At 42.9% G+C, this 25,268-nt stretch overlaps 3 protein-coding genes across 7 annotated transcripts; 2 read left to right on the top strand and 1 right to left on the bottom strand.

The window, feature by feature from the left end:
- The first annotated feature begins 412 nt into the window (after window positions 1-412).
- Window positions 413-11,651, top strand: pla2g15 (phospholipase A2, group XV). 3 transcript variants are annotated; one of them, XR_014921538.1, is made up of 8 exons: window positions 2,419-2,763; window positions 5,111-5,267; window positions 6,446-6,564; window positions 6,689-6,787; window positions 7,907-8,131; window positions 9,232-9,344; window positions 9,501-10,059; window positions 10,140-11,651. XR_014921538.1 is itself a non-coding variant. In XM_085464557.1 (7 exons), exons 1-7 carry the CDS (start codon window positions 480-482, stop codon window positions 9,900-9,902), a joined length of 1,119 nt encoding a protein of 372 aa, XP_085320683.1. In that variant the 5' UTR covers window positions 413-479; the 3' UTR covers window positions 9,903-11,651. The 3 variants fall into 3 exon arrangements, 2 of the variants coding, with proteins under 2 accessions (XP_085320683.1, XP_085320682.1); XM_085464557.1 differs by lacking the exon at window positions 2,419-2,763 and adding an exon at window positions 413-483 and having other exon boundaries at window positions 9,501-11,651; XM_085464556.1 differs by having other exon boundaries at window positions 9,501-11,651.
- Window positions 11,652-12,115: 464 nt separating this feature from the next.
- Window positions 12,116-17,482, bottom strand: usb1 (U6 snRNA biogenesis 1). 2 transcript variants are annotated; one of them, XM_085464559.1, is made up of 7 exons: window positions 16,880-17,482; window positions 15,984-16,123; window positions 15,707-15,890; window positions 14,547-14,600; window positions 13,852-13,957; window positions 13,458-13,538; window positions 12,116-12,439 (listed from the first exon to the last, which is right to left on the bottom strand). In XM_085464559.1, the coding sequence occupies exons 1-7, from the start codon at window positions 17,047-17,049 to the stop codon at window positions 12,332-12,334; spliced, it is 843 nt and encodes a 280-aa protein (XP_085320685.1). In that variant the 5' UTR covers window positions 17,050-17,482; the 3' UTR covers window positions 12,116-12,331. The 2 variants fall into 2 exon arrangements, with proteins under 2 accessions (XP_085320685.1, XP_085320686.1); XM_085464560.1 differs by lacking the exon at window positions 14,547-14,600.
- Window positions 17,483-17,487: 5 nt separating this feature from the next.
- Window positions 17,488-24,558, top strand: znf319b (zinc finger protein 319b). Of its 2 annotated transcripts, none has more exons than XM_085464554.1 (3): window positions 17,488-17,842; window positions 19,114-19,267; window positions 19,357-24,558. In XM_085464554.1, exons 2-3 carry the CDS (start codon window positions 19,263-19,265, stop codon window positions 21,206-21,208), a joined length of 1,857 nt encoding a protein of 618 aa, XP_085320680.1. In that variant the 5' UTR covers window positions 17,488-17,842; window positions 19,114-19,262; the 3' UTR covers window positions 21,209-24,558. The 2 variants fall into 2 exon arrangements, with proteins under 2 accessions (XP_085320680.1, XP_085320681.1); XM_085464555.1 differs by lacking the exon at window positions 17,488-17,842 and adding an exon at window positions 18,020-18,083.
- Window positions 24,559-25,268: the final 710 nt, after the last annotated feature.

The raw sequence follows: 25,268 nt of genomic DNA, 5'->3' as shown, positions 1-25,268 counted from the left end.
ATAATTCTACATCCTACCTAACACATTTTTAAACTCTCAAATAAGCTACGCATATCTTCACAAGAGAGGTATCAACCGCACACCCTAGTGTTTCTAATAACTGTTCCTCTGTTACATATCTACAGGGTACCCCCAAGCTTACCTGTCCAACCTCCTAACACAACCATTCTATTCACACACAAAATCTAAGTCACAGAGAGTCAGAAGCAGCCTCAGCTGGCCAGGGAGCTGCCCTTTTGTAATTGGCTTACTACGCCCAGATCAGCTAATAGATGTATGCCAATTAAGTTTGAATGGGCCAATAGTTGGAAGCTCTACACATGGAAGACGAGAGAAACAACAGCGCCACTTATTGTGGCATAAAACATAAAACATAGGCTTTCAAAACCTCAGCTAATTTGAATAACTGACAGGTACAACCACGTGATCTAAGAGGTTGGAGTTGGACTGACTTGTTAAGGAGAAAGATCTTTATTTTCATGAGTAAGTTTTTTTTTATGTATTTGCTAAATAAAACACATTATGGTAGAAAAGAGAGGATGGATTATATGGATTATATGGATAGAAAGAGGGGACACTTTTTGGTAGCGTATAGTTTAAGGTAAATAATCATCCAAACGGTACAATTAATATATCCATCCATCCATCCATCCATCCATCCATCTTCATCCGCTTTGTCCGGGGCAGGGTCGCGGGGGCAGCAGCCTAAGCAAAGAGGCCCAGACCTCCCTCTCCCCAGCCACCTCCTCCAGTTTATCCGGGGGAATACCAAGGCGTTCCCAGGCCAGCCGAGAGATATAATCTCTCCAGCGTGTCCTGGGTCTGCCCCAGGGCCTCCTCCCGCTGGGACATGCCTGGAACACCTCACCCAGGAGGCGCCCAGGGGGCATCCTTGTCAGATGCCCGAACCACCTCAGCTGGCTCCTTTCGATGTGGAGCAGCAGCTGCTCTACTCTGAGCCCCTCCCGGATGGCCGAACTTCTCACCCTATCTCTAAGGGAGAGGCCAGCCACCCTTCGGAGGAAGCTCATTTCTGCCGCTTGTATCCGCGATCTCGTTCTTTCGGTCACTACCCACAGCTCGTGGCCATAGGTGAGGGTAGGGACGTAGATCGACCGGTAAATTGAGAGCTTCGCTTTTACACTCAGCTCCCTCTTCACCACGACGGACCGGTGCAGCGTCCGCATTACTGCAGCTGCAGCCCCAATCCGTCTGTCGATCTCCGGCTCCCTTCTCCCATCACTCGCGAACAAGACCCCGAGATACTTGAACTCCTCCACTTGGGGCAGGAACTCATCCCCGACCCGGAGTGGGCACTCCACCCTTTTCCGGCTGAGAACCATGGCCTCAGATTTGGAGGTGCTGATCCTCATTCCCGCTGCTTCACACTCGGCTGCGAACCGTTCCAGTGCGAGCTGGAGGCCCTCACCCGATGAAGCCAACAGAACCACATCATCTGCAAAAATCAGAGATGAGATTCTGAGGCCACCAAAGTGAAAGCCCTCCGCCATTCGGCTGCGCCTAGAAATCCTGTCCATAAAAATTTTGAACAGAACCGGAGACAAAGGGCAGCCCTGGCGGAGCCCATCACCCACCGGGAACGAGTCCGACTTATTGCCGGCAATGCGAACCAAGCTCTTGCAACGGTTGTATAGGGATCGAATGGCCCGTAGCAATGGGCCAGACACCCCATATTCCCGCAACACCTCCCACAGGACACCCCGAGGGACACGGTCGAATGCCTTCTCCAAGTCCACAAAACACATGTAGACTGGTTGGGCAAACTCCCATGCACCCTCAAGTATCCTGGAGAGGATAAAGAGCTGGTCCAGTGTTCCGCGACCAGGACGAAAACCGCATTACAATACAATCCCCTCCTTGAATCGCTACCTTATCGTGGTGGAGGGGTTTGTGTGTCACAGGGATCCCAGGGGCTATGTTGTCTGGGGGCTTTTGCCCCCTGGTAGGGTCTCCCATGGCAAATTGGCCCTGGGTGAGGGACCAGACAAAGAGCGATTCATAAGACCCTTATGAAAAGGACACCGAGGGAACAGTTTACCCTGCCCGGGATAGGGTTACCGGGGCCCCGCCCTGGAGCCAGGCCCGGGGAGGGTGCCCGAGGGCGAGCGTCTGGTGGCCGGGCCTTAGTCCATGGGGCCCGGCCGGGCACAGCCCGAAGAGGAGACATGGGCCCATCCTCCCGCAGGCCCACCACCCGCAGGAGGCGCCATAGGGGTCGGGTGCATTGTGTGCCGGGTGGCGGCCAGGAGCGGAGGCCCTGGCGGACTGACCCCCGGCTGCCAAGACAAGACAATTAATATATTGATATTAATATTATTATTTCCTCTACTTGTAGGCCTATCAGAAATAAGAAGCTTGCAGAACAGTGGAAGCTTTTACTTTGAAAGAGGTGACTCCTCCTACCCCTCCTGTGGATGGCAGGAGGGGCACTTTCTTAAAGGCGTAACTGTTTTTCGCAAAACACCGTGTGCTCTTAAAATCCGGAACTCGTGATCGTCCACAGTGGTAGTTTACTCGCAGCAGTGGGCTTTAACGGCAAACCGCAGCCGGCTCCACACATCGCGGAGGTATTATGCTCTTCAGGCTATGATATATCAGGAGTCATGGCGGGTTGGCACCGGGTAACTGCCTTCTGTGTCGGGCTTTTATTAATGCTGTTGTCGGCACCCAGCTCCGAGAAACCGGCGGGGAAATGTCTCGGCGAAAAGCCTCGTCCATCCCCAAAACCCCCGGTCGTCCTCAGTAAGTGTTTCCTTCATCAATTTATTCCTTAGTTTGTCTTCTGTTGCCAAATAGTTGCACAACTTGCTGTCGTCCGTCAGTTAGCTAATCGGCAGCTGGCGATTTCGAAAGGAGACCAAACTCCATTTAAAGGGGGTCAAATTTAAGTTCTCCTGATGTTTATCAGCCATCATGTTAACTTAAAAATAATTCTGTATTTATCATATTACTACTTGGCAAGTCTTCAATTCGGCTTCAACATATTACACATAAGTCAATTCATTTTGAACTTTTGTAAATGTTTGGCCTGTTGTTGTGCTTGTCATCAGCTGCCAAAACAGAGAAATCCTCGTGTGTGCATCTCGGTGTTCAAGACTCTCTTATGATCAGATAATATGACGTTTCATTATTTTAGCTGTGCTGTATCAAAATAAACTCTAAAACACGTTCCCACAATAAATGCAGAGTTAAAATTTGCTTTCAAGCGAGACGTCCTTAAATTGTTGGCTTCTTGAACGAGGGTTGGTTCGATTTACATAAGAAATAGGCTATCTTCATCTATCTGAAAACAAAAAAAGACATATAGCTGTACTGCTGTGGACAAGACTGACTGATTAACGTTATTTGAGGAAAGATTTAAACCTGCCAGCTGTGTCTGTGCCTGTGTTAAAGGGTAATCGTTTACAGCTCAGCCATCAGGTCATATGACAGAACGCGACTCTTCAGCTCAACAGCCAATCAGCTCCTCCAGACGCTGAGGGAGTCTCCCCTCATACCTTTCTGGGCCATGTAACCTTTAGGAGTGACTTTAAAATAAATAAGAATAAAAAATGAAATGGGTTTTACCTCAAAATCTCATTTTTCATTTCATGTTTTATACTTGTTTGGCTGTACTGTAGACTTTTCTTTTTTTTTTATACAGCTTACAGAATGAAAAGCACAGGTGTAGTGACTTGTTTTATTCAGCTGAAACCTTCCCTGACTTCTGAATGTAAGCATAGCTTGTTAAGAGTTATAATTACACCTGTACACATTACAAGTACTATGTCCGGCATTAAAAATGCCATAGCTGACAGACAGGTAGGAGTATATTAGAAAGAAAAAAAGAGCGTAGTGGAAAAAGGAGAAAGATGAGGATAAGGGACAAAGCGCCAACTGCTGCATTTTTTTATTTAAAAACACAAACGGCACTTGAAAGAGAGAAGGGGAAAAATAAAAATAGATATGATCGTGTGAGTGTCACGAAACACATTTTATGAGGAAGAGAAAAAAACCACAATGCCAGAGGCAGAGAGGCCCAGGAGACCCGGACCATTTGTCCCACCCTCCTCGCCCTGATGCCAAGGGGCAAGAGCCCCACACTATCGGAGGTAACTGGGAGTTGACTCCTCCAGAGGCCGCCCATGCCGTCATGAGCTGATGACGATCCCAAGGACGAGTGATTTTCAAGACACATCTGTATCTGCAGCCTCTGGCGCCCCAGTAGTTCTTGTTCGGATTTTTGTCAGAAGGGAATTTTTGCTTCCTTCTTGATACATATTACAGTTTCACACAATCACTCAGCTTTGCTGTTTCTGATTCAGATTCTGTGCTAATTTGAAGTAGTCCCAGTTTCTGTGTGGTTTACAAAATCACTTAATGCAAGCACCATATTGGTTTTTTAGGGACTTCTCCTGACAGATCATGTGTCCTACACGACAGCTGCTGACATCTGGCTGAAGCCATGAATTGTTTTTGTTTTTTTGGGGTTTTTTTTTTGCAACTCTGTGTTTAGATTTTATATTTCCTCATTTATTTAACCAGTGGGTCATCCGCCTTGGTCAGTTGTGGCTTGCTTCACACAAACTGCAGTTTTCCCCCTTAACGTCCACCCGTGTGGAACCTGTGTGCAGAAACTGAGCGTCCCTTTGACAGAAGTCTTTAAAGGATTTATTTGTATTCTACTTCATGGACTAAAATAAAAGTACAGTTCACATGGTGTCCACCTATAGTTTTGATTAAAGTGTCACTGGGGAAGTTCTGGGAAGGTTTTTGGAGTATGGGAACAGTAATACAAACTCCTCAACTGCTTCAGACCAAAGGCTGAATTGCAGCTGAATGTCTAAAGCATGTTTTTAAAATGATTGTACAGTCAGATGTGCTGCATGCATGATGAGACTGACTACTCTGCTGGATCCATGGCTTCTTAACCGATACATAATGGCAGATTAAATTTCTGCAGTTCATCCACTCCTCCGCTGGCTTCTTGGGATTTAGAGTAATTTGCACAGCTTCTATATGGTTACATAAGTGCATGTTAATAGTCTAAAGGCTAAGTGCTGATCAATGTCCCTGATAAGTGAATCATTGCTAATGTTGCTCATTGCAGTTCCAGGAGATCTGGGAAACCAGCTGGAGGCGATGCTGGACAAACCCACTGTGGTCCATTACATCTGCTACAAGAAGACTGACACATACTTCACACTGTGGCTCAACCTGGAGCTGCTGGTGCCTGTAGCCATAGACTGCTGGATAGACAACATTAGGTGGGTGTCGGTGCCTGAATTTGTCACGTGAAGAAGAGAAAAGTGCTGTTTGTCAGTCGCTGAATTAATTACCATTAACCAAGTTGCCCCTTTTTACATTACTAGCTTTTATTGTTGTTTGTCTTCATTGATTGTAAAAAATATAAAATCTTAATGTGCTGTTTTTTGGTGGAGAAATGCTGAGGTGCCAATACCTGGATAAGATAGTCCTCCCCTTTATCAACAAGGTCTAGAGGATAACAAAGTGCAATCTGCTCAAAGACATCAGGAATTGAGTAAACCTGTACTTTAGTACAGTCATAAGAATGATAAAGTAAAACATCTGGAGAGAGACGTGTAAGACAAATTCTTACTTTAGTCCTACTTTGGACTCGGATTGACTAATCTGGGTTGACTAAATCGATCATGGAAATTTTAACCTGACTTTCTTTGCGCTGCAATTTATTTTCACAAAGTATGAGCTTTTATTTTGAAATCAAAGCAATGGGAATAGATCGGTTCTCACGTGACTGAATGATTTTTCTGCAAGCAGCACATTTGTACTGCAGCTTGACCAGGTTACCAGGTTTTCAAGGGGTGACTGTATCCCATTATTGTGTCTCTGTGGCTTCAGATCATGCCAATACCACTTTGCATCTCTGCTGTAGAGATCCCTGGAAAAGAAGTGCTTATATTTGCCAATGTTGTTAGTGATCTTCACTTACTGTCATTTCAGTTTTGTTGGAAAAGTCCTTATTTACCCACATTTCTACAAAGGGATGGAAACTGCTGAAGGAGTCAGTCCTACACACATAACAGAATTATTAACTGGAAATACCCCAACGTAAAATGTTAGTTTGGGTTACAGCAGGGTACCTCCACTTGTTGCCTCTATAGTACAATGTAATGGCAGATTTCACTCGAATAAGGAACATGACCAAATGCGTTTAAAGCTTGGCATGTTCTCAGATGCTCATTTCTGCTTTTCATACCAAACATCTTTACTTTCATCTGCGTTGTATATCTACAAACCGCACATGTGGAAGTTGTTGTCACACATAAATAACAAGAAGGTGGAATAACGGAGACCTAAAACGAGAAGTGTTTCTGTTGCCTTGTAAAGGGCGCGCGTGTGTGTCTTTGGTTGACCACAGATGCAGAACTGAGATAAATTGAATATTGCAAACTTGTGTGTGCAGGCTGATCTACAACCAGACCACACACACCACCTCTTCCCCACCAGGTGTGGACATCCGCGTCCCTGGGTTCGGGAAGACCTTCTCAGTGGAGTACCTGGATCCAAGCAAACGCAGTGTGGGTGGGTTAAATGGCCACATTTTTAACTGACGTCCTCTCACTGTGACCAGATTTTGTTGCTGATCAAATTTACCCTGATACCATATTTAATGCTTAATGTTTTCTCATGTGTGTGTGTGTTGCAGGAATGTATTTCTTCAGTATAGTGCAGGCACTGGTAGACTGGGGTTACACCAGAGATGATGATGTGAGAGGAGCACCCTATGATTGGAGGAAAGCGCCCAGTAAGCTACCACACTTGAAAAACCAGGCGGAAACATGGCCAGAAGTGGTGCATATTTAAATAAAATAAAAAATCACAAAACTGTCGAGGGTAACAGGTGTATTTCATATATTTACCAGAACTGCTTTGCTCCAGTTCCCCTTTCAAAAGTTGATTCTTCTAGACCAGAAACCTCTTGAGTTTTGGTTTCCAGCAGTTGTGAAGATAATGATGGGGATTAAAATTATTAGTTGTATATTTTCTGCCCTCAAACGGGGTCAAATTTCCTTTTACATCCATGCCCAAAGTGCTTGAAGTGAGCGTGTCATGCAAACCGACGTCCACTGTTTATTTTTGAGCAGGTGTCTTTAAAAAAGATCCCTCATTTCTAACTTTCCTCCATAGACCACTTTGTGGTTGTTGCCCATTGTGATATAAGAACAGGCCAAGCATTCACCTCGGCTCGACTGGCGCTCTCGAATTTCCAAATTGGAAACTGCAGTCTGCCTTCTTATATTCTCAGTCTAACTGTACCAGAATGGAGTGAAGCCACCACCAGCTCATTTGTATTTCAGTCCACAGTCTGTTAGAAACAACGCAGTTCAGGCGTGATGACCTGTGGTATCTTGGACATGTGATATTTCAACTAGCTTATTACACAAGCATTAAAGATCTATATGCAGCCAGCTGTTTTGCAGCAGCACATGAGTGACTCCTCAATATTTGGTTGGCCGGGACTTTCCTTAGTTTTCTAATGAACTAGTCTTATGAGGTGATTGCATAACTCTTAACATGCATCTCTTTACTGGAACAGAAGGACATATAAAGCACAGTAGCCAGTATTTTGAAGAACATGTTCGTGCTATAAAGCAGCTGACACATTTGTCATGCACTGCATTTCTGCTTTCATGCCCTGAGCATAAAAAGGAAGGTTTAAGTCTTCCATGATGGCTTTGTCTCTTGAAAAAGTAGACTTGTGTAGAAATGGATGTGAGAAAATTGATTAAACCGTGAGGGCTGACTGGGTTTTCTTGAGTGTTCTTCTCATACTAAAGATTTGCCATCTAGTTTTATTTGTTTGACAGTCGTGAATGTCATAACGTTTTGTGTGTGTCATCATCTGCTCTCATGTCTTCGTCAGATGAGAATAAAGATTATTTCTTGGCGCTGCAAAAGATGATTGAAGAGATGGTGGAGAAGGCTGGAGAGCCCGTGGTGCTCATCGCGCACAGCATGGGCAACCTGTACACTCTGTACTTCCTCAACCAGCAGCCACAGGCTTGGAAAGATCGGTACATCAAGGCTTTCGTCTCTCTCGGAGCGCCGTGGGCCGGCGTAGTGAAGACCTTACGTGTGGTCATCTCTGGTAAGAGACGAACCAGCATTACAAAAAAAGTACTGATATACATGTTGTTGACTGCCCGGCATAGTCACAAACTCTGTGCCTCGGCACCAGAATACTGTGAACAGAACATTTTTGGATCAGACATGCTTTTAAAAAAAAAAAAAAAAAAGTCTCATAATTGGCTTATTTGTGCATAAAATTAAAACAGTTAATGTAATGTAGAGAGGTTGTTCAACCAGCTCACAGTTTGCCACTAAAGATGAAACATTTACTGATGGGAATATTCAGACATATTAGATATACTTGGCTCTATGTTTAGATATGTTACTGTAACAACTGTCCTGCTAATTGAGCTACAGCTACTAGCCCTGACATTAGCTTCCTCATTCATAGTTAGTTCTATGCAAAATATATCGTATGTATAATTAATGCTGAACTGTAGCATCTTAATCGCAATTATCAGACATTTGCTGCTTTAATTGGCCAAAGATTCAGACTGAGAATCCCAGCTGAGCACCAAATTGAGGGCCCTCAAAACTACATCAGCAAAATGTAGTTTGACTGGTTTCTTTCTAATTGCAGATGCAGTCTTCACATTAAAAATGTGTGGAACGTGAAGATGAAAAACATCTTTGCATGCTAATCTAGAAGTTTTTTGCATTTTTGGAAATGCAATGATCAGCTAGAAAAATATTAGTTAAGTCCATCTTTGTGTAATCTTCATACACTAAAACATTTTTTGTCAAATAAATGTCTGGTTTTACAAAGGATATTAGGCTGCAACTGAATTTTACAGGCCAGTGTATTGGTTTATTAATGTCAGACCAAATCTATAATCCACACCGGAGTTTACAGGAATTTAAAATTCTCTGCGACAGCAGTCTTCCACTTTTTGCTCTCTGCTAGCCTACTCGAGAAATGTTCACCAAACTAAAACTGAAACTGACAACAAATATTTGAAATAAAATATCTTCTGCAAGAGCATCCTGACCAAGAGACTGAGGACTGCGGCATATATCAGGTGTTTGCCAGGACATGCTTCCCTTTTCTAAGTCACCACTCAACGAAAGCTTTAGCTATCTTTCAATTCTCCATCCTTTTATTTCTGTTCCACTTTCTAGGTGATAATGACCGCATCCCAGTGATCAGCCCGCTCAGGATTCGCTCCCAGCAACGTTCTGCTGTCTCCACCAACTGGCTGTTTCCCTTTGTCCGCTCCTGGCCCAAAGATAAGGTGTGTGTTTGTTTAAATGGGAATTAATTTTTCCTTCTATGTCAACATAAACTTATTCCTGACACGTTAGAGCAGCCTTACAGCAATGGTTGGTGATGTAGTTTTAGACAGAATATGATCATCAGAGGTGACCAAATCAAGTGTTTCCACCTCCAGGTCTTTGTCCAGACACCTACCGCCAACTACACTGTGCAGGACTACCATCGCCTCTACTCTGACATCAATTTTGAGGACGGCTGGATGATGCAGCAGGACACAGAATCGCTGGTGGCTGACTTCACACCCCCCGGCGTGCCTGTCCACTGTCTGTACGGTGTAGGCATTTCCACTCCTGAAGCATTTCAGTACTCAGAAAAGTTCCCAGACGTGGAGCCCACAGTGTTGACCGGTGAGGGGGACGGGACGGTGAACCTGTACAGTGCCCTCCAGTGCAAACGCTGGATAGGAAAGCAGAAGCAGCCTGTGACGTTGGTTGAACTTCCACAAAATGAGCACGTTGACATGCTGCTCAATGTGACAACTGTGGACTATATTAAGAAAGTGGTGTTTTCTCCGTGATGCTGGCTGGCAGGCAGACTGCTCTGTTTGCCTTACACTGACACGCGGAGCAAGACGGGAACTGACGTCTCACCTGTCTGAACAATGATTGCCAAATATTCCCCATTTATGCCACAATGCTCAAGGAAAGTATTACGGTTCTTTAGGACAAATGTAGGTTGATATTTTTTTTTTTTTGGATTTTTATAGCTGTTACTCTAAAGTCTACATGCAAAGAGTTTAACTCTTTGCATGTAGACTTGCATGTGCTTTAATAAAATGGTTGATGTTTTGATCTTCAATGAGATTTCTGAACTCTGACTGTATTGTGGTAAAATTGTAACTAGTTAAAGCAAATACTGAATTTACAGCCTTTTCATTCCAGCTGATTTTTTATTTTTTATTTTTTTTTAAATATAAATCCTGCCTTTTTTCAAAATTTCAGCTTAGCTGTATATCGCTGGTTGTTAGGATTCATGTTACAAAAAGCGCGTGCTGAAGGATTAGACCCATACACATCTGATTTCTAGGTTTCAAAGATGGTTGAATTTGATATCTTCTTGGACTAAAGACTTCTCCTTTCCCTGATTTAAGCCTTCAAACTGTTCCTGAGGGAAGATGACACACTATTGGTCATAAGATGGAGTTTATATCTACCAAATGGAATTTAATGTTTTTAACTGATTAGTGATTTAATTTGTGAAACCTAGGAGTTTTATCAGTGAAACTTATCGATTGGGTCTCATGAGGACAACTTAATTGGCTTACAAAACTCATAAAGTGGCCAAAGCAACATAAAAGCTACCCTAAGGCTCAGATTTACCAATCAAAAAACTCTTTGTGAGGCTGCATGTAAGGCAGAAAGTCAACTGAAGAATCAGTGCAGTCTAGACACCGGCCCATAGGACACATGCTGCTCTTGCCATCCTGCTAGTATGGGGTTATCTTATCATTTAAAGGTGGCATTTCTGCTGAATACTAGAAGTATTTCTGGTTTAAACTTTAAATTTATATGTATCAGATCAGTGGGTACCTCAAGGCACTTCACACTGGAAAGTCAGCAGAATAGAAGTCCAATAATCAAACAATCCTTGATGAGCAAGCATTGGATGACAGTGGAGAGGAAGAAATCCCTGTTTAACAGGAAGAAGGCTCCAGGTTAGGTTTGCAAAAGCCATGATTTGGCTTAGAATAAAACTTTTTTTTTTTTTTTTTTTTGGGTCTTACCTTCGTTTACTCAAACACTAGAGGTGTCTCACACACATGACACTGACTTCATAACTGATTGTTTACATTTGTGGGTTTAAACTTTACTCTGTGCAGACCTATCAAAGGGTCTGTTTTGGGTTTCTCTCAGAGGGTGAGCCCAACCTGGGCTGGCTAGTCAGGGGAAGAGGGACCCCTTCTGTGTCTGCTACTGAATACACTGAATGCCATCATTTAAAGAGCTGATGCTTTTTTGAAATGCTAAGATGGTTTGTTCAGGACAAAGATTTTAATAAATCCTAAGACTTTTGTATATATCAGGACCGAATGATTCAATAAATTAGTTCTTGACACCAGATTTCATGCTCTGAAGCTTAATTACAGCCACCGGGGGATGACTCAAGACCATGAGATGGGTTTTTCTTTTGTGGATGTGAAAAGTTCAAAATTGGACAGTGTGTTCTGACGTGACTGTATTGTGCCATGCTGCCCCTCACCGGGCCAGACCAAGATGATCTACTTATTCACGTGCTGCCTTCTATTCATTAAATTCTTTCAAATATTTGCAGTGAATCCCTCTTGTATACCTTACTCTAAAGCTCTGTTTTATTTTCTCCATGTATGGATGTTGTTTAGGAAGATTAGGACTATGTGAATTATATGATCAAGTCAGGCACACACAACATTTGCTCTAACCACAGGAAGCCCCAATATTTCTGTTTGCCAGGGGGAGCTAATCAAAAATGTTGAACAAAAACAGGGAACTAAAATTAAAAAAAAAGGCTCAACTTTAAGAGAACTTCACTTTGACTTCATTCAATATGTGAAATCTAGATTTTGACATTTAAACTTCTTGAATATGAGTGAAACCAGTCGCTGAATTCCTTCCACTGTTCTGGTAAAACGTACAGCTGTGACACTTGAGGTTTCTATGCTGACCAAATCCACAACTTCCTTTCAGCGATTCAGTCATGCATATGCCATAATTCTTCAGCGCTCTCACCACTGTCCCATACGTAATGGAAAAATACAAAAGAAGTAACGTCTTTATTTAAATACATAAAACATTTCAATACTTTTGCAGTTAGCTGTGATTGTGTTCGTTGGGGCGTTTCAGGAGTTTTTAAAAGGACATTTAAAATGTTAGCAATTCAGTGAACACTGGAGTCAGAGCTGAGGTAACGAGTCTCCCTCATATCTGTGCAAAGACAACATCAGCTTTACTCCATTAGTAACTTCATGTTTTAGGATTCCAGAGCAAAGCGGAAAGTCTTGTTTCCCGTCCTGCAGCGAAGCTCCGAGCAGTCCAGCCTCAACACAAATGGTCCGTCTTCGTGGTCGTCTACTAGACTCTACAACATATTCAAAAAATAAAACAAATTCAGTTACATCTACTGCAGCTGGGCTAAAGAACCTGTGCTCTAATTTTGTTAAAACAGAGTTTGATAACTCCAAAATGAAGGAAACTCTGGGTCTTCTGCTCCAGAAAGAGGGTTAACTTTAACTTAAATTCAGTCAGTTAAACTCAGGATTCTGTTAACCAAACCTGCTCGCTGTCGGGTTTCCTTCAACCCGAGTTTCTCTGAGCTCCCCTCTCATCAAGCCTGAAGCAGCTGACTAAAGCGTAACACCTTTTCATTTGTATGTTGATATTAAAGCACATACCAGAACAACTTATTTCACACATGACCAAGGACACACAGATCTTTGGACACGTTTGGATTAATTTTCCAAAACTCTAAAACTCTGTGGCATTACGGCAGCTCAAACAATTACAATACATAACTGAAATTTTCCCTGTTTAAATGAAGCATATTTAAAATACAGGATTACACTATATCCAATTTTATCTTATCAATAAGTAACTGTGAATCCTCCTTTTATCCGAGCTTCACTGATAACTTGTGAAAAGCCAGACTGCTGACCAATCCTTGTTTAGCAGATCCTTTACAGTGAAAGACAACGAGCTGACAATAAAGTAACAAAAATGAAGAGAAGCTGATTTTATGTAATTACTGCTTGGCCACTACAGGTTTTCATATCCCTGTCTGGGTTTAAAGAGCCATTTCTCACAGACAGGAAATGAAAACGGTATATCAGCACTGATGTGTGACCCACTATTATCATAGTTTTAAGAATAATTCAAAAACATTTCAGTCAGACTGTTGCTTATCTGAGATATACTGAGTTTATTAATCACACCTGGACTCGGCTTGCTATGACAAGCAGACTGGGCCCTTAAAATCAACTAAAGAACTACAAAAAAAATCTAACAAATTAGGAGGAACAAAGAAATCATATAAAGATAATACAAACAGATGTCAGTGCTGGGATTTAGGATTTAGGAAAAATCACAAGTTGTCCGAGTACCTGCAGCTCCTGCATGCACTCCTCCATCTGCACTGTCTGGTCTCCCACACACCAGGCCAGACTCACGTGGAAGGATGGATCCTATGAAACACATTAAGGAACATTATAGGCTCTTTCAGTGCTTTTTTTCTAAAGATGAGATGATAAAATTATTTTTCTTTTTGTAAATTTGCTGTTTGTTCTCTGATGTGTCATATTAAAGTCTCTGCTTGGTATCTGTGTTTAACACCACGCCTGCCCTTCGATCAGAATGAAGAGGCCGGTGCAACATAGAAGAACATCGCGCTCACTAATCAGAACCCTGCATTTAATGTGGCATTACTCTACTGCATACAAAATCATCACACAATAGTGGGTAAAGCTGCAGATTTCTTTGTGTGTGTGTTTAACTGACCTTGTAGAAAGTCTCCAGGCGAAACTCTGTCATCGTCCTGTCAACAGCTCGGATCAGATCCAACATCTGAGCATGCCCAGTTGACACTTCCATCCCCAGGAATGTCCTGCAGGCAAAACACACACACACAGAAACTGGAGCAGCATACTTTTTGGCAGCAGATCTGAACAGTCTGTGCAACAATGACAATATGTGTAAAGTATGAGGACAGTTATGCATCCAGTTTGATGATATACTAAATGTTATGTTTTCCCCTAGCTGGCTGATCTGGGGTGGGTTTTATTTCCTTGTTGAGGAACGCAGCTGTGAGCTGCAGCAAGAGTGCCGCTAACTAAGTCACATATTTTGACTTTCAGCTGTCCAGGATCGATGTCTGTCCACCTTCAAGTTTAGAAGGAAAGCTTCTTTAAACATTTGCTTTCGCAATCTAATCTTTGTTAGTTGCACAGTCAGCTCTTTACTTCTAATGTTCACAGACATCTAAACGTTGATCCTAAAATCTACACGATCTCACAATCAACACCGAACCACGTGGAAGTGCTTCTGTGCAATTTTGTGGCTTTGTCTCAAACAAAGCTCAGCATGCATGTTTTATCAGTACACATGTCAGTGAGCTGGTGTGGATGTGCTGAAGCTGTGTAACGGTCCAAATACTTACAGTCTGACTTCTGTTCGAATTAAAAACTCAACTGTACCTCGTTTTCTCTGCATTAGAGTACACGCGCAGTCTCTCTGCCGAGCACACGAACCTGGCGATGAGCAATACAACCAGAATAAGTGTGTCACCAGAGTTATAGATGTCTGCATTTTTCTGCACACTGTTTCCTTTATTTTTTCCTCTTTTTACCATCTGGTCTTGTGATTTTAGATTTTTAAATGTTAAAACTCTTTTGCATCTTATAAAATAATGCCACCTTACTTACCAGTACATTAGTGTTGTCACAATACCAGTGTTTCTGACTTTGAAAGCTTGACATTTAAAGCTGGGAAAATGCAATAAAACTTCTGATTTTTATTAAAATTAAGTATATTATAGCTGTGCCATGACAACAAGGTTCATTTTATCATATTAGCACCAACATAACAAACTGCTATTAGACTAAAAATTTGTCAGTCACAAATCATTAACCCATGAGTGGGCTTATTTAATACAGCTGATAATCCTATATTTGACACATAGATTGACCTAGATTTATAAAATCAACAATTTCTTACTCAATCTGAACCAAAATGAGTGACTGAGTCCATAAACTCAGCAGGGAAGTGTTTACAGAATTCTGTTTTTCCATACACTTCTATAGGACCTGAGTCTTTTCCCCCCACAGTTATCGCCATCTAGTGGCCTAAAGATTGAATGCAGGATTTTAGGCACTCTGCACTGGCTTCACTTCTCCTACACAGAAGTGTGGCCATGTTTATTTATTTATTTATTTTAACCACCTGTGATCAAATTCACACAGAAGCTTCTTGGGGATGAAGCCAACACAGAGATGCCAAAAGCTGCAGCTCCCTCCAATGGCCACTTGAGGGTGGCTACAAAAGCAAGCCAACACCCACTGGGTTGTCCCGCGTTAAAATACCCAACTTCAGAGATCAAATCTAGATGTTTACAGCCTGGTACACAAAATGTTTTTGACTCTATAAATTATATTTTCAACTTATTTAATAAGTCATTCATCTGGGTTTTGTTAAGGTTTAAAAGTTAAGAGTTTTCCGAAAACTAAACTGGAGGCTTTAAGAAAAAGCAGAGCTGTACTCTACATTAAAAAAAATATAGCTCTCTTTTTGACATCACTGAAGTAAATAATTAATCCATATCATTATAATAAATTAAAAAAAAACAACATAAAACAACCTTTTGCAGCCTGTAAGACTTGACTTGAGGCTCTGTGTGAACGGCTGGATCCAGTGGTGTCTGAGCACCACTGTCTGGGACAGGCTGAGGTGGAACTCATCCTGCACAGTCAAAACCACACCCCGGGCACATGCTGCCGAGAGAATCCCATCCAACAGCTCCCCAAACTCCTCTTCAGGATGATCTGAGGAGACAGAGAGCAAAGCAGGCACAAGGTGAGAAATCAAGACGTGAGCTTCGTTGACCGGTCGCTTGCTGTACACAGTGACTGCCTTACATGGGAAATAAACGTAGCTAGCCCAGTTTCCTCTTTCATGCTTGAAGGAGCGGATGCGTCCACCATGAAGAGAGCTGTCTTCAGTCTGTGAGTCCACCTCATCTGGAAACATGGTCAAGACACAGCCAGGGAGAGGCAGTCTGCAGAAAGCACAGCCAGGATGGAGTAATTCTTTTTACCCAGCACGCTTTAATATAATTTATATTTTCCTCAGCTGTGACGTAAAGAATTCTGGGCGTCCTGGGAAACGCAGGATTTCTCACTCAACGGTCACTTTTGTTATTGCTTGATTGAACAATTATTTGCTCCAATTTATGTTATTCTATCTGAAAATTTTGTATCAGCCTTGTAAAGATGGAGTTATGTTTTCTCACCTTTTGTTTTGTCTGCGTGAAAAATCCAAAGATAGACACCTGAAAATCTTGCTTGACAAAGAAATGCATCAAATCCTCACAAGTAAAAAGTGGGAAAATAGCAGTTACGTAATTACTTTAAAAAGTTCATAGTATTCAATTATGAAATCTTTTTGGGTTTTGTTCACTGTTTATGATTTATATGGGTATTACTGACCTTCACAGTTTATGTAGTTAGGTCAGTTTGGTGCCAATGACGAGAACTTCCGTTTTTATGACTATTCAATTTGAGAAAGTTGCAGGGAAACCAGGTTATGATCTCATGGGGCAAACAAAGAGGCAGATGGATAGGACAGGTTTGAAATAACATTTATTTATTTATTTATTATTTAGTTTACTTCACATTTTATAGATTGCCCGTTGCCCATACTGTTTTATTCTGTTATATATTTATTTATAGTTTGGGCAGGTTTGGTCTTCCGTAGTTTAGCTATATCACCAACGCTAACACCCGAGAGAGGGTTACACAGCCATGAGACACACCTTGATTTGCGGCTCTCTTCCTCAGTTTTGGGTTTTTTCCTCGTTGGCAAACCATCATCTTCCTCTTGGCACTTTCGGCAGGTAGTTTCACTCTGATTTTTCGCTCCTTCAGCTTCACCGCCAGCCTCACCGTCCTCCTCCGAGCTGCTGCTGCTGTAGCCAACCAACATTTTAAACTACCTGATATTCCGCCACATTATTTAAAATAAGAGATCAACTCACGGGAGCTCATATAACTTTTTAAACCATGCACATAAGAAAGGTGCCTGCCTTCCAGCGCCTTCTGCGCTTCACTTCCGATATAAACAACCTGTTGTAACCATAAATTAGGTTCCGGTGTAACATAACGCCTGCTGTAAATCAGTTCCCCTTTCGATGGTTTGTGGATAAAGAAAATGTGTATATACTGTATCAGCTCTGTATCTTATGTGTATTAATGCAGTGTGAGCTATTCGGAACAAAATATACCAAGTTTAATAGAGCCATTTAGAAAATGTTTTTTTTTTCTTTTTTTTTTCTCTATTCTTTAAAGTATAGATACGGAACAGGGATACTTTCTTTTTTTGCTAAATCTTACATTAAAGCCTTCACACACTGGGCTCTATACTTGTGTGTGTCCCGTGCGCGCGGGCAGAGGCTCAGTAGCTAGTCGATACCAGGCTAGCAACTTCTTACAAAATGCACATCTTTCCGTGAGCCGCGAGGATGCCCTAGGAGTCGGACGCACGTTTACGTGAAATGATGCTGTTTGCGGGGCTGATGGTGAAATCGCGGGAGAATTTCCGCGTGTTTTAATGAGCCGCAAATCACATTTTTTTCGCCCCCCCGAAGCCACAGCGCTTGAACAAGAGAGCATCCGAGCACCTTTTTGCGGATGTGAGGAAGGGACCCAGCGCTTTTATGGGGAACAGCTAGCCTACGATCACACAGAGAATACTCAGCAGCCTTGACTGGACACTCCGGGTATGTAAATATGGCATTTTCCCATCGTTGTTTACATGAAGGGCTCGTATAACTAGCGTGTTGCTGTTGCTGCTACCTGGCTCTTATTTTGCTGTGACTAGCCTGCTAATCTCCATCGTAAGCTCCTGTGGATGCGTTAGCAAGTGGCTAGGCTAGGTAGCTAAGCTAACCTGGTTACAGTGATCTTCGCCTGGAGACGAGAAACATTATGATGCGCAGACGCTGCTTTCCACTTTTTACCGTGAGTCGGTGGGCATTTAGTTTCGTACATAGAGAGGGGAGGGGACTTCACCGCCACTATTATACCATTTAAATAAAAGCCGGCTCTAATCTTTGCGATCTAAGTCTGTATGTTAATGAGTTCACTTGCTGCTGCTTTCATAGACGTTGCATATCTTCAAACACCCTCACTGTTTACAGCCTAATTGCGCTGGCCTCACCTTGACCAGTATCATTGATCTCGTTGTCATTGCCATGAATATATGCTTTTTGAAGAATGAATGTAAGTGAAGGTCTAATGATGACTGCAATGAGAGAAAGTGCCCACATGTGTAGTTACCCGCACAGTCTGTCATTCACCTGTTTTAAACCTAATGGACATATCTAATGATTGCTGTAAATTTTTAGCTTCATATGGCAAATAATTTAAAATTTTCACACTTTGAAATCTGAGGCAATGTTTGAACACAAATGGCTAAAAACTATTGAAGATAAAAGCCTGATATTTTTCCAGCTTTTCTTACCATAAAAGAGAATCAGGAACTGTAATTTGGGACAGTGGTATAAAAAATGTCTCGCTTGTTAAATATGAAAACCAATTCAAGCAGACCTGTAAAGTCTCATATTTGAGCCCTTCTCCTCCTCCTCCTCCCTTTGATTTGCCTTGATCTCACCCTCCTCTGTCACAACAACCCTCTGCATGTTTTCCTTCACTAAATCCATGAAGCTCCCTTAAGGTCTTCCTTTTCTCCTGCCTGCAGCTCCATCATCAATGCCCGGTATATCCTCTTTCCCTCCTCTGCACATGTCCATACCATCTCAGCCTTGCCCCTCTAACTTCTCTCTCCAAACTGCTCAACCCTATCTGCCCCTCTGATGTACTCATTTCTGGTGTAGGTCTGGCTTTAAATTTTTGGTTAAACATATAAAGACTGAACAGATTGTTCAGTCTGGGTGTAGGGCTGGAATCATTAGCTTAAAAACATTATTATCATTACTGAATGCCAGTTGCAGTGTTTGTTATAACCCACTTTAATTCTGTTTTTATACAGATACCACCTGAAGGCAAAGACTAAAGTGAAAGTAGTTGATTTACCTTTACTACTTCACACACCTGGTCATCTTTTCCCCTTGGCACCTGGCTGTTTTCTCACCTGCATCTCCACCAAGCAGCCTTTGCATTCCGGTGCCAGCTGCAGACATGGAGTGAGTTTATGTTTCATTTCTCCTTCACAAACACAGAAGCTTTTAGCTTGTACTTTGAAATACCTGTTGCTCTCCCTCTCTTCCTGCAGTTGGGCCACACCAGCTGCCAAGCTCAATCCTTACACTCGAGCCCGTATGACAGAAGCCTGGCAGCAGCATGCAGTTGCACCACCTCAGGTTGTCCACACCATCCCTCCGGGTGCTGAGAACGCATTGGGCTGTGCTGTGTATGGTATCGTACTACAGCCAGACACTACGTCGCTACAGCAGCATGGACAGCAGAGCCAGCATGGACAGCAACACAGTGGGAGTCAGCAGCATGTAGGTGGGCAGCACAGTCAGCAGCACCCTGCCCAGGCCCAGCAGACGTCCCTTCAGGTTGGGACAGAGGGAGGACACAAGTGTGGGGCTTGTGGACATGATATCTCCCACCTGGCAAACCCACATGAACATCAGTGCATGGTGACTCAGGACAGGTCATTCCAGTGCACTCAGTGCATGAAGATTTTCCACCAGGCAACAGACTTGCTGGAGCACCAGTGTGTTCAGGTGGAGCAGAAGCCGTTTGTGTGCGGGGTGTGTAAGATGGGCTTCTCCCTGCTCACTTCTCTCGCCCAGCACCACACATCGCACAACAGCACCAACCCAATGAAATGTTCAATATGCGAGAAGACCTACCGGCCTGGCTCTTCTGGCAGCGCTACACCCAACTCCTCGAGCAGCTCCCAGCAGCCCAGCAGTGATGGGGCGTCAGCCAGCAGCAGCTCGTCCATTCTGCCGTTCCCCTCGGCCCGAGACCGGCCCTACAAATGTTCCGTGTGCCAGAAAGGCTTCAAACACCTCTCAGAACTGACACGGCACGAGAGGGTTCACACGGGGGAAAAGCCCTTCAAATGTGACACGTGCGACAAAGCCTTCAGCCAGTCGTCACACCTGCAGCACCACCAGCGAACACACAGCAATGAACGTCCATTCAAGTGTGCTGTCTGTGAAAAGAGCTTCAAGCACCGCTCCCACTTGGTGCGCCACATGTACGTGCACTCGGGTGAGCACTTGTTCAAATGCAACTTATGTGAACTGCACTTCAAAGAGTCTTCAGAGCTCCTTCACCACCCTTGCCACCCGCAGGGTTCTCGGCCGTTTCGCTGTGCCACCTGCGGTAAGGGTTTCAAGCGGCCATCTGACCTTCGCCAGCACGAGCGCACACACTCAGAGGAGCGTCCGTTCCACTGTGACGAGTGTCAGATGAGTTTCAAGCAGCAGTATGCACTGGTGCGCCACAGCCGCACTCATAAAGACCCCACAGACCGCCCATTCAAATGCAATCTGTGCGACAAGGGCTTCATGCAGCCCTCTCACCTCCTCTACCACCAGCACGTCCACGGCATGGACAACTTGTTCAAGTGTGCCTCATGCCAGAAGGAGTTCAGCCAGTCAGGAGAGCTGCTCAGGCACAAGTGCGGGGAGTCGTCCAACAACTCGCCTGACAAGCCATACAAGTGTGACGTTTGCGGCAAAGGCTACAAGAAGAGTTCCACGTTACAGCGTCATCAAAACTCGCACTGCCAGGAGAAGCCCCTCAAGTGCTCGCTCTGCGACCGCCGCTTCCTGTCCTCTTCAGAGTTTGTGCAGCATCGCTGCGACCCATCGCGGGAAAAGCCACTGAAGTGCCCTGACTGTGAGAAACGTTTCAAGTACTCGTCGGACCTGAACCGACACCGGCGCGTGCATACAGGCGAAAAACCGTACAAGTGCGGTCATTGCAATAAGGGCTTCAAACAACGCGAGCACTTGACCAAACACCAGAGCACGCACTCCAGAGAGGGTCAGTTCAAGTGTGTTTGGTGCGGAGAGCGTTTCAGTGACTTGGGCTCCTTGCAGGACCACACAGTGCAGCACACAGCTGATGGAGGGGGCTACCCTGTGCCCCAGTGCATATAAACCCTTGACTTCTTAGTTTGAACTTTTGTCTGTCCCTTCTGGGCTATTTATTCAGCCTAACATTAACCACACTTTCAGGAGAGTCCTGAATTGTTCTATTCATTCCAACAGTGCTACATCAGGGTTTTGTTGCTCTGCTAATCTGCCCAGTTAATGTTACTCCAAGTCTTGTCATTCCATAAAAACTGAACATTTTTTTGTCTCTTCTTAAATCTGGTCCTTATTTTAATAAACCCAACCCTTACCACAACCACGTAACTCCCAGGAACAAGTGCCATATTGCAGGTTGATCTAGCAGATCCACCCTAATTTCCTCCCCTCAGAAATGAGCAGCAGAAGCATCCCTGTTACGTCAGTAAAAAGTAAGACAGGATTTGTTGTTTTTAAAACAGTTTGGTAGGATGTTTAAGAGAGTATTGAGTAAATCATTCAGGCTGAGTCGCAACTTTTAGTATCCACTAAAGTGGAGTCCTCTTGTTTTTCTTCTTCCCCCCCCCCTTGCTACTATAGCCCTTTTCAAACATGGGATGCAAAGCATTCCATTAAGGTGATAGCAGATTGTCATTCAGGCATAGGTCATATTTACGTTATTGGCGCCCATGGTCTCATTCAGACATGCATCAGACCTACTATGGTACTCATGCAAAATCTTTTCATACCTCAAGAAAAAAAGCTTGAGTGTCATCAGCATTGACTCCAGACTTTAGATTATTTTCTCTGTGTGCGCTGCAGCAGAGAGATGTTTCTTCTGAAATTGGAAAAGCAGAAGAGCATCACAGAGGAATTATTTAACTATAATTCTAGAAACTAGAATTTGACTTAAAGAGATCAAATGTTTTGCACACAATGAACTGAGGAATTCAGGAAGTCACGTGTGTAATCTCAGTTAACGTGTCCACTTGTCCTGTATCAAAACTGATACTTAAGAGTTTACGAGGTCTGATCTTGTAGGATTGCCATTGCGACTTTTACATAAAAGTGACCCGAGTGCTCATTTACATGAAGTTTACTCATTTCGATGGTGTCAGTTTAATGGAAAAAAACTGCATGTCTGCAATGGGTTTGTGATGACTGCTCTTGGCCTCCCTTCAGTTTCTCCCCCTCTCATTATTACCTACATCTTTCCTCTGCTTCCTGCTCTTCCTGACTCAGCCTGTCACTGTTTAGTATCAGAAGTTTGCAAAGTGTGACTTTCCATACCGCCCTCCAAGACACGCATGCACTCACTTTAATATCTTTGGGTAAAGAGTGGTCTGAAATGCTTTGGGTATCCTTAACCTCCATTTTTATTTTTACTCTTCTTATTAAAGAAGTGGCCAGTGAAGGCCTCATTTTACACCAATTAGCAATAACATAGCAGCCAAAGGTGTTGACCCAGTGTGTTGGAACAAATTCTATCCACAGAGGCACCACAGGCCCCCAAAGATCTGCTGCCAATGTCAGAGCTTTTTTTGGCTCCACGAGAGGCTCTAATGCAATATTAGGCTGGTGGTTTTAATGTTATGGCTGATCGGTGTATGTGAAGTGAAACGGCATTGGGGATTTGGGAATGCGTTGTCCTACGGTTAAATAATTCTATGTGTGAACAGTATAAAGCTACACCCTGTGGTGTGTAGACTAATCAGCCAGCCCAAATTTAAGTCTGCAAAAGCTTCAGCTGTTCTAATCCTTCAATACAGAAAAATATATTTCACACTAATGTACTATTCCTGCAGAGGTCAGTGCTGTCGTGCATTTAAAAGTGTCAAAGTCTCTCATCCTCATCCTGTATATAACTCTGGATGTGTGGGTGTGCTTAGCCAGATGAGTCGGAAATGTCTTTCTTATGAAAATAGGTATTGAAGAGCTGTTTTTGTATTCTTGCTACTTTTTACCACGTGAAATGTTATGAAAAATGCTTTTTTTTCTTTTTTCTTTTTTTTTTGTATTTCGTTTTCATTTTTGTAGTCCATGTAGTGACTGTGCCAGTGCGTCGCGAGGAGTCTCAAAGAGAAACCCGCACATGAGTCTGAATGCGTGAATGTAAACGGTGTTCTGTCAAACAGGGAAATTCAGACTGAAGTGAATTGTAGTAGAATTATTTCAACCAACCTGCCTTTTTCTATTTCTTTGTTATTACTGTTGTTATTACTAACTGTACTGGTCTTTGTGAGAGCTGTTTCTGCGGGACTGTCCTGCAGCATGTGTTGAATAATTTCCACGGTTTGAAAGACCTGTTAAATCTGTTTGTCCTGCTACGTACGACGTCGTGTCTGTCAGGGTGGGTTTATTACCAGAGAGATTGGCTCCTTCCTCTCCTCTGAAAGCTATGAGATTGTAGTTGTGCTTAAGGGTCCTGGAACACCAGTTAGTTTACATGTTGGGTGTGAACGCCGTGAATGCTCGATTCATGGTTTGAGTGCAGTATTGAAAAGAACCGAGTACACACTGAGGAGACAGAAGTAACTTTATTTTTTTAAATTCTAGCTTGCAGTTCTTTTCTTTTTGTTTTCGCCTTAAAAGTGGGGCCGCGGTGCCTCTCTGCCTCATCTACTCCTTTCTGTTTCTATCCACCATCATCATTATTATTATTATTATTATTATTATCATTAATTATTTTTTTTACTTTTATGAATCTGGTATTGAACGATGTTCAGAACAAGGTGGATTTGAGGTTTAAAAAACAAAAGTACTGTAAGTTGTTTGTTTGTTTGTTTTTTAATTAATGTTATTTGAATTGATATGAATATCTGTATTCCTGGAGGGAGAGACCAGGGCCTTGGGGTAGGTGTGCCACAGCTTTGGAAATGCAGAATTACTATGACACACACACACACACATCAGGAATCATTGGGGCTGGGTTCATATTTTGCCAAGAAACGCAAGTGTGCAAGGACTAGTTGATCGGTGCTGACACATCATTAGATGTGTATAATAGAAAATAGTCGCTCAAGTTGCAGAATAATGACCTCACTTATGTGTATTAATAATAATAACAACAACATACAAATGTATGTTCCAAGCCAAAGATTAACCTAATGCCAGCCAAGCAGCACTGTTACAGTGATTAGTACTCCTGACCTTGGCTGCCTGGATGCATTATTTTATTTCTTTTTTGTTCATTTTTTTATGTCGTAGAGTACTGTTTGGGTCGGACCAAAAGTTACAGCGAGGAAATCTTCAAAATCAAGTGGGGTGGGTGGGTTTTTAAAAATTTGTCGTATCTGATGAGCAAACAGAGGAAAACATTTTGTACAAGCACAAATGATTACTCCCTACCCTCCTGCAGTGAAAGGCCAGTAAAGGCACCAGTTAACCCACCCGTTGTTTACTGTTTCCTTTTCAGTTCCAATAAATAACCCCGTCAGACCCTGGTGTCTCTTGCTCTCTGCATGCTTGCCGTGTTAGTTCCTGTGTTTCTGTCTTTGGGAACCAGTGTCACCAAGCCCTTCCTCCACACAGCGCCATTCCCTCAGATATCATTTCTTCTTTTTTTCCCTTTTTTTTTGTCCAACCCCTCCCTCCCAAATTGTACTGTAGTTCATGTGAATGATGTTGAAAACAAACCTTTGAAAAGAAAAAAAACTTTGTGGCGACATACAGTACGTGTACATTCATGCTAAGATTATCTGTATGTATGTAGCATTCAATTACAAACAGCACTAACAAATAAAACTTTTTTTCCATTTATAAATCTATAAGATTAATGAAGTTATTTGTTAAATGGCCTGTATTTGTATAGTGCTTTACTTAGTCCCTAAGGACCCCAAAGCGGTTTACACTACATTCAGTCATTCACCCATTCACACACACATTCCACACACTGGTGATGGCAAGCTACATTGTAGCCACAGCCCAAAGCCCATCGGTATTTTGGAACTAAAGCCTTCCTGGAATTCGCACGTTCACCTCGTTAGATACCGAGAAGCCCTTCGACCGTGTCAAAACCTGTATACGTCCATCTGAAAACAGTTTTTCTTGGTTAAAATAAAAATCTGAAATCCAGTGTGTCAGATTATTAGACCATTTCATTTCAATTACCATTCAGACATTACAAATGTTATACAATTCTCAGTTTAGT

Source organism: Copadichromis virginalis, linkage group LG7 (assembly GCF_057382275.1).
Source record: "Copadichromis virginalis isolate Kocher_CV1m ecotype Utaka linkage group LG7, C_Virginalis_male_GT1.1, whole genome shotgun sequence".
In the NCBI taxonomy this organism is placed as follows: domain Eukaryota; kingdom Metazoa; phylum Chordata; class Actinopteri; order Cichliformes; family Cichlidae; genus Copadichromis; species Copadichromis virginalis.
Note: the sequence above shows the minus strand (reverse complement) of the source record. Positions and strands in the feature narration are given on the sequence as shown.

What these genes read in the sequence shown, in the direction of transcription:
- usb1 (XM_085464559.1), bottom strand. Translation starts at nt 17,049, where the DNA reads ATGTTGGTTGGCTACAGCAGCAGCAGCTCGGAGGAGGACGGTGAGGCT. An exon ending in GCCTGGAGACTTTCTACAAG is followed by an intron (nt 13,539 to 13,851) that starts GTCAGTTAAACA and finishes TGTGTTTCATAG; the next exon opens with GATCCATCCTTCCACGTGAG. An exon ending in AGTGCATGCAGGAGCTGCAG is followed by an intron (nt 12,440 to 13,457) that starts GTACTCGGACAA and finishes AATATGTTGTAG; the next exon opens with AGTCTAGTAGACGACCACGA.
- pla2g15 (XM_085464556.1), top strand. Translation starts at nt 2,625, where the DNA reads ATGGCGGGTTGGCACCGGGTAACTGCCTTCTGTGTCGGGCTTTTATTA. An exon ending in AAAACCCCCGGTCGTCCTCA is followed by an intron (nt 2,764 to 5,110) that starts GTAAGTGTTTCC and finishes TGCTCATTGCAG; the next exon opens with TTCCAGGAGATCTGGGAAAC. An exon ending in TCCAAGCAAACGCAGTGTGG is followed by an intron (nt 6,565 to 6,688) that starts GTGGGTTAAATG and finishes TGTGTGTTGCAG; the next exon opens with GAATGTATTTCTTCAGTATA.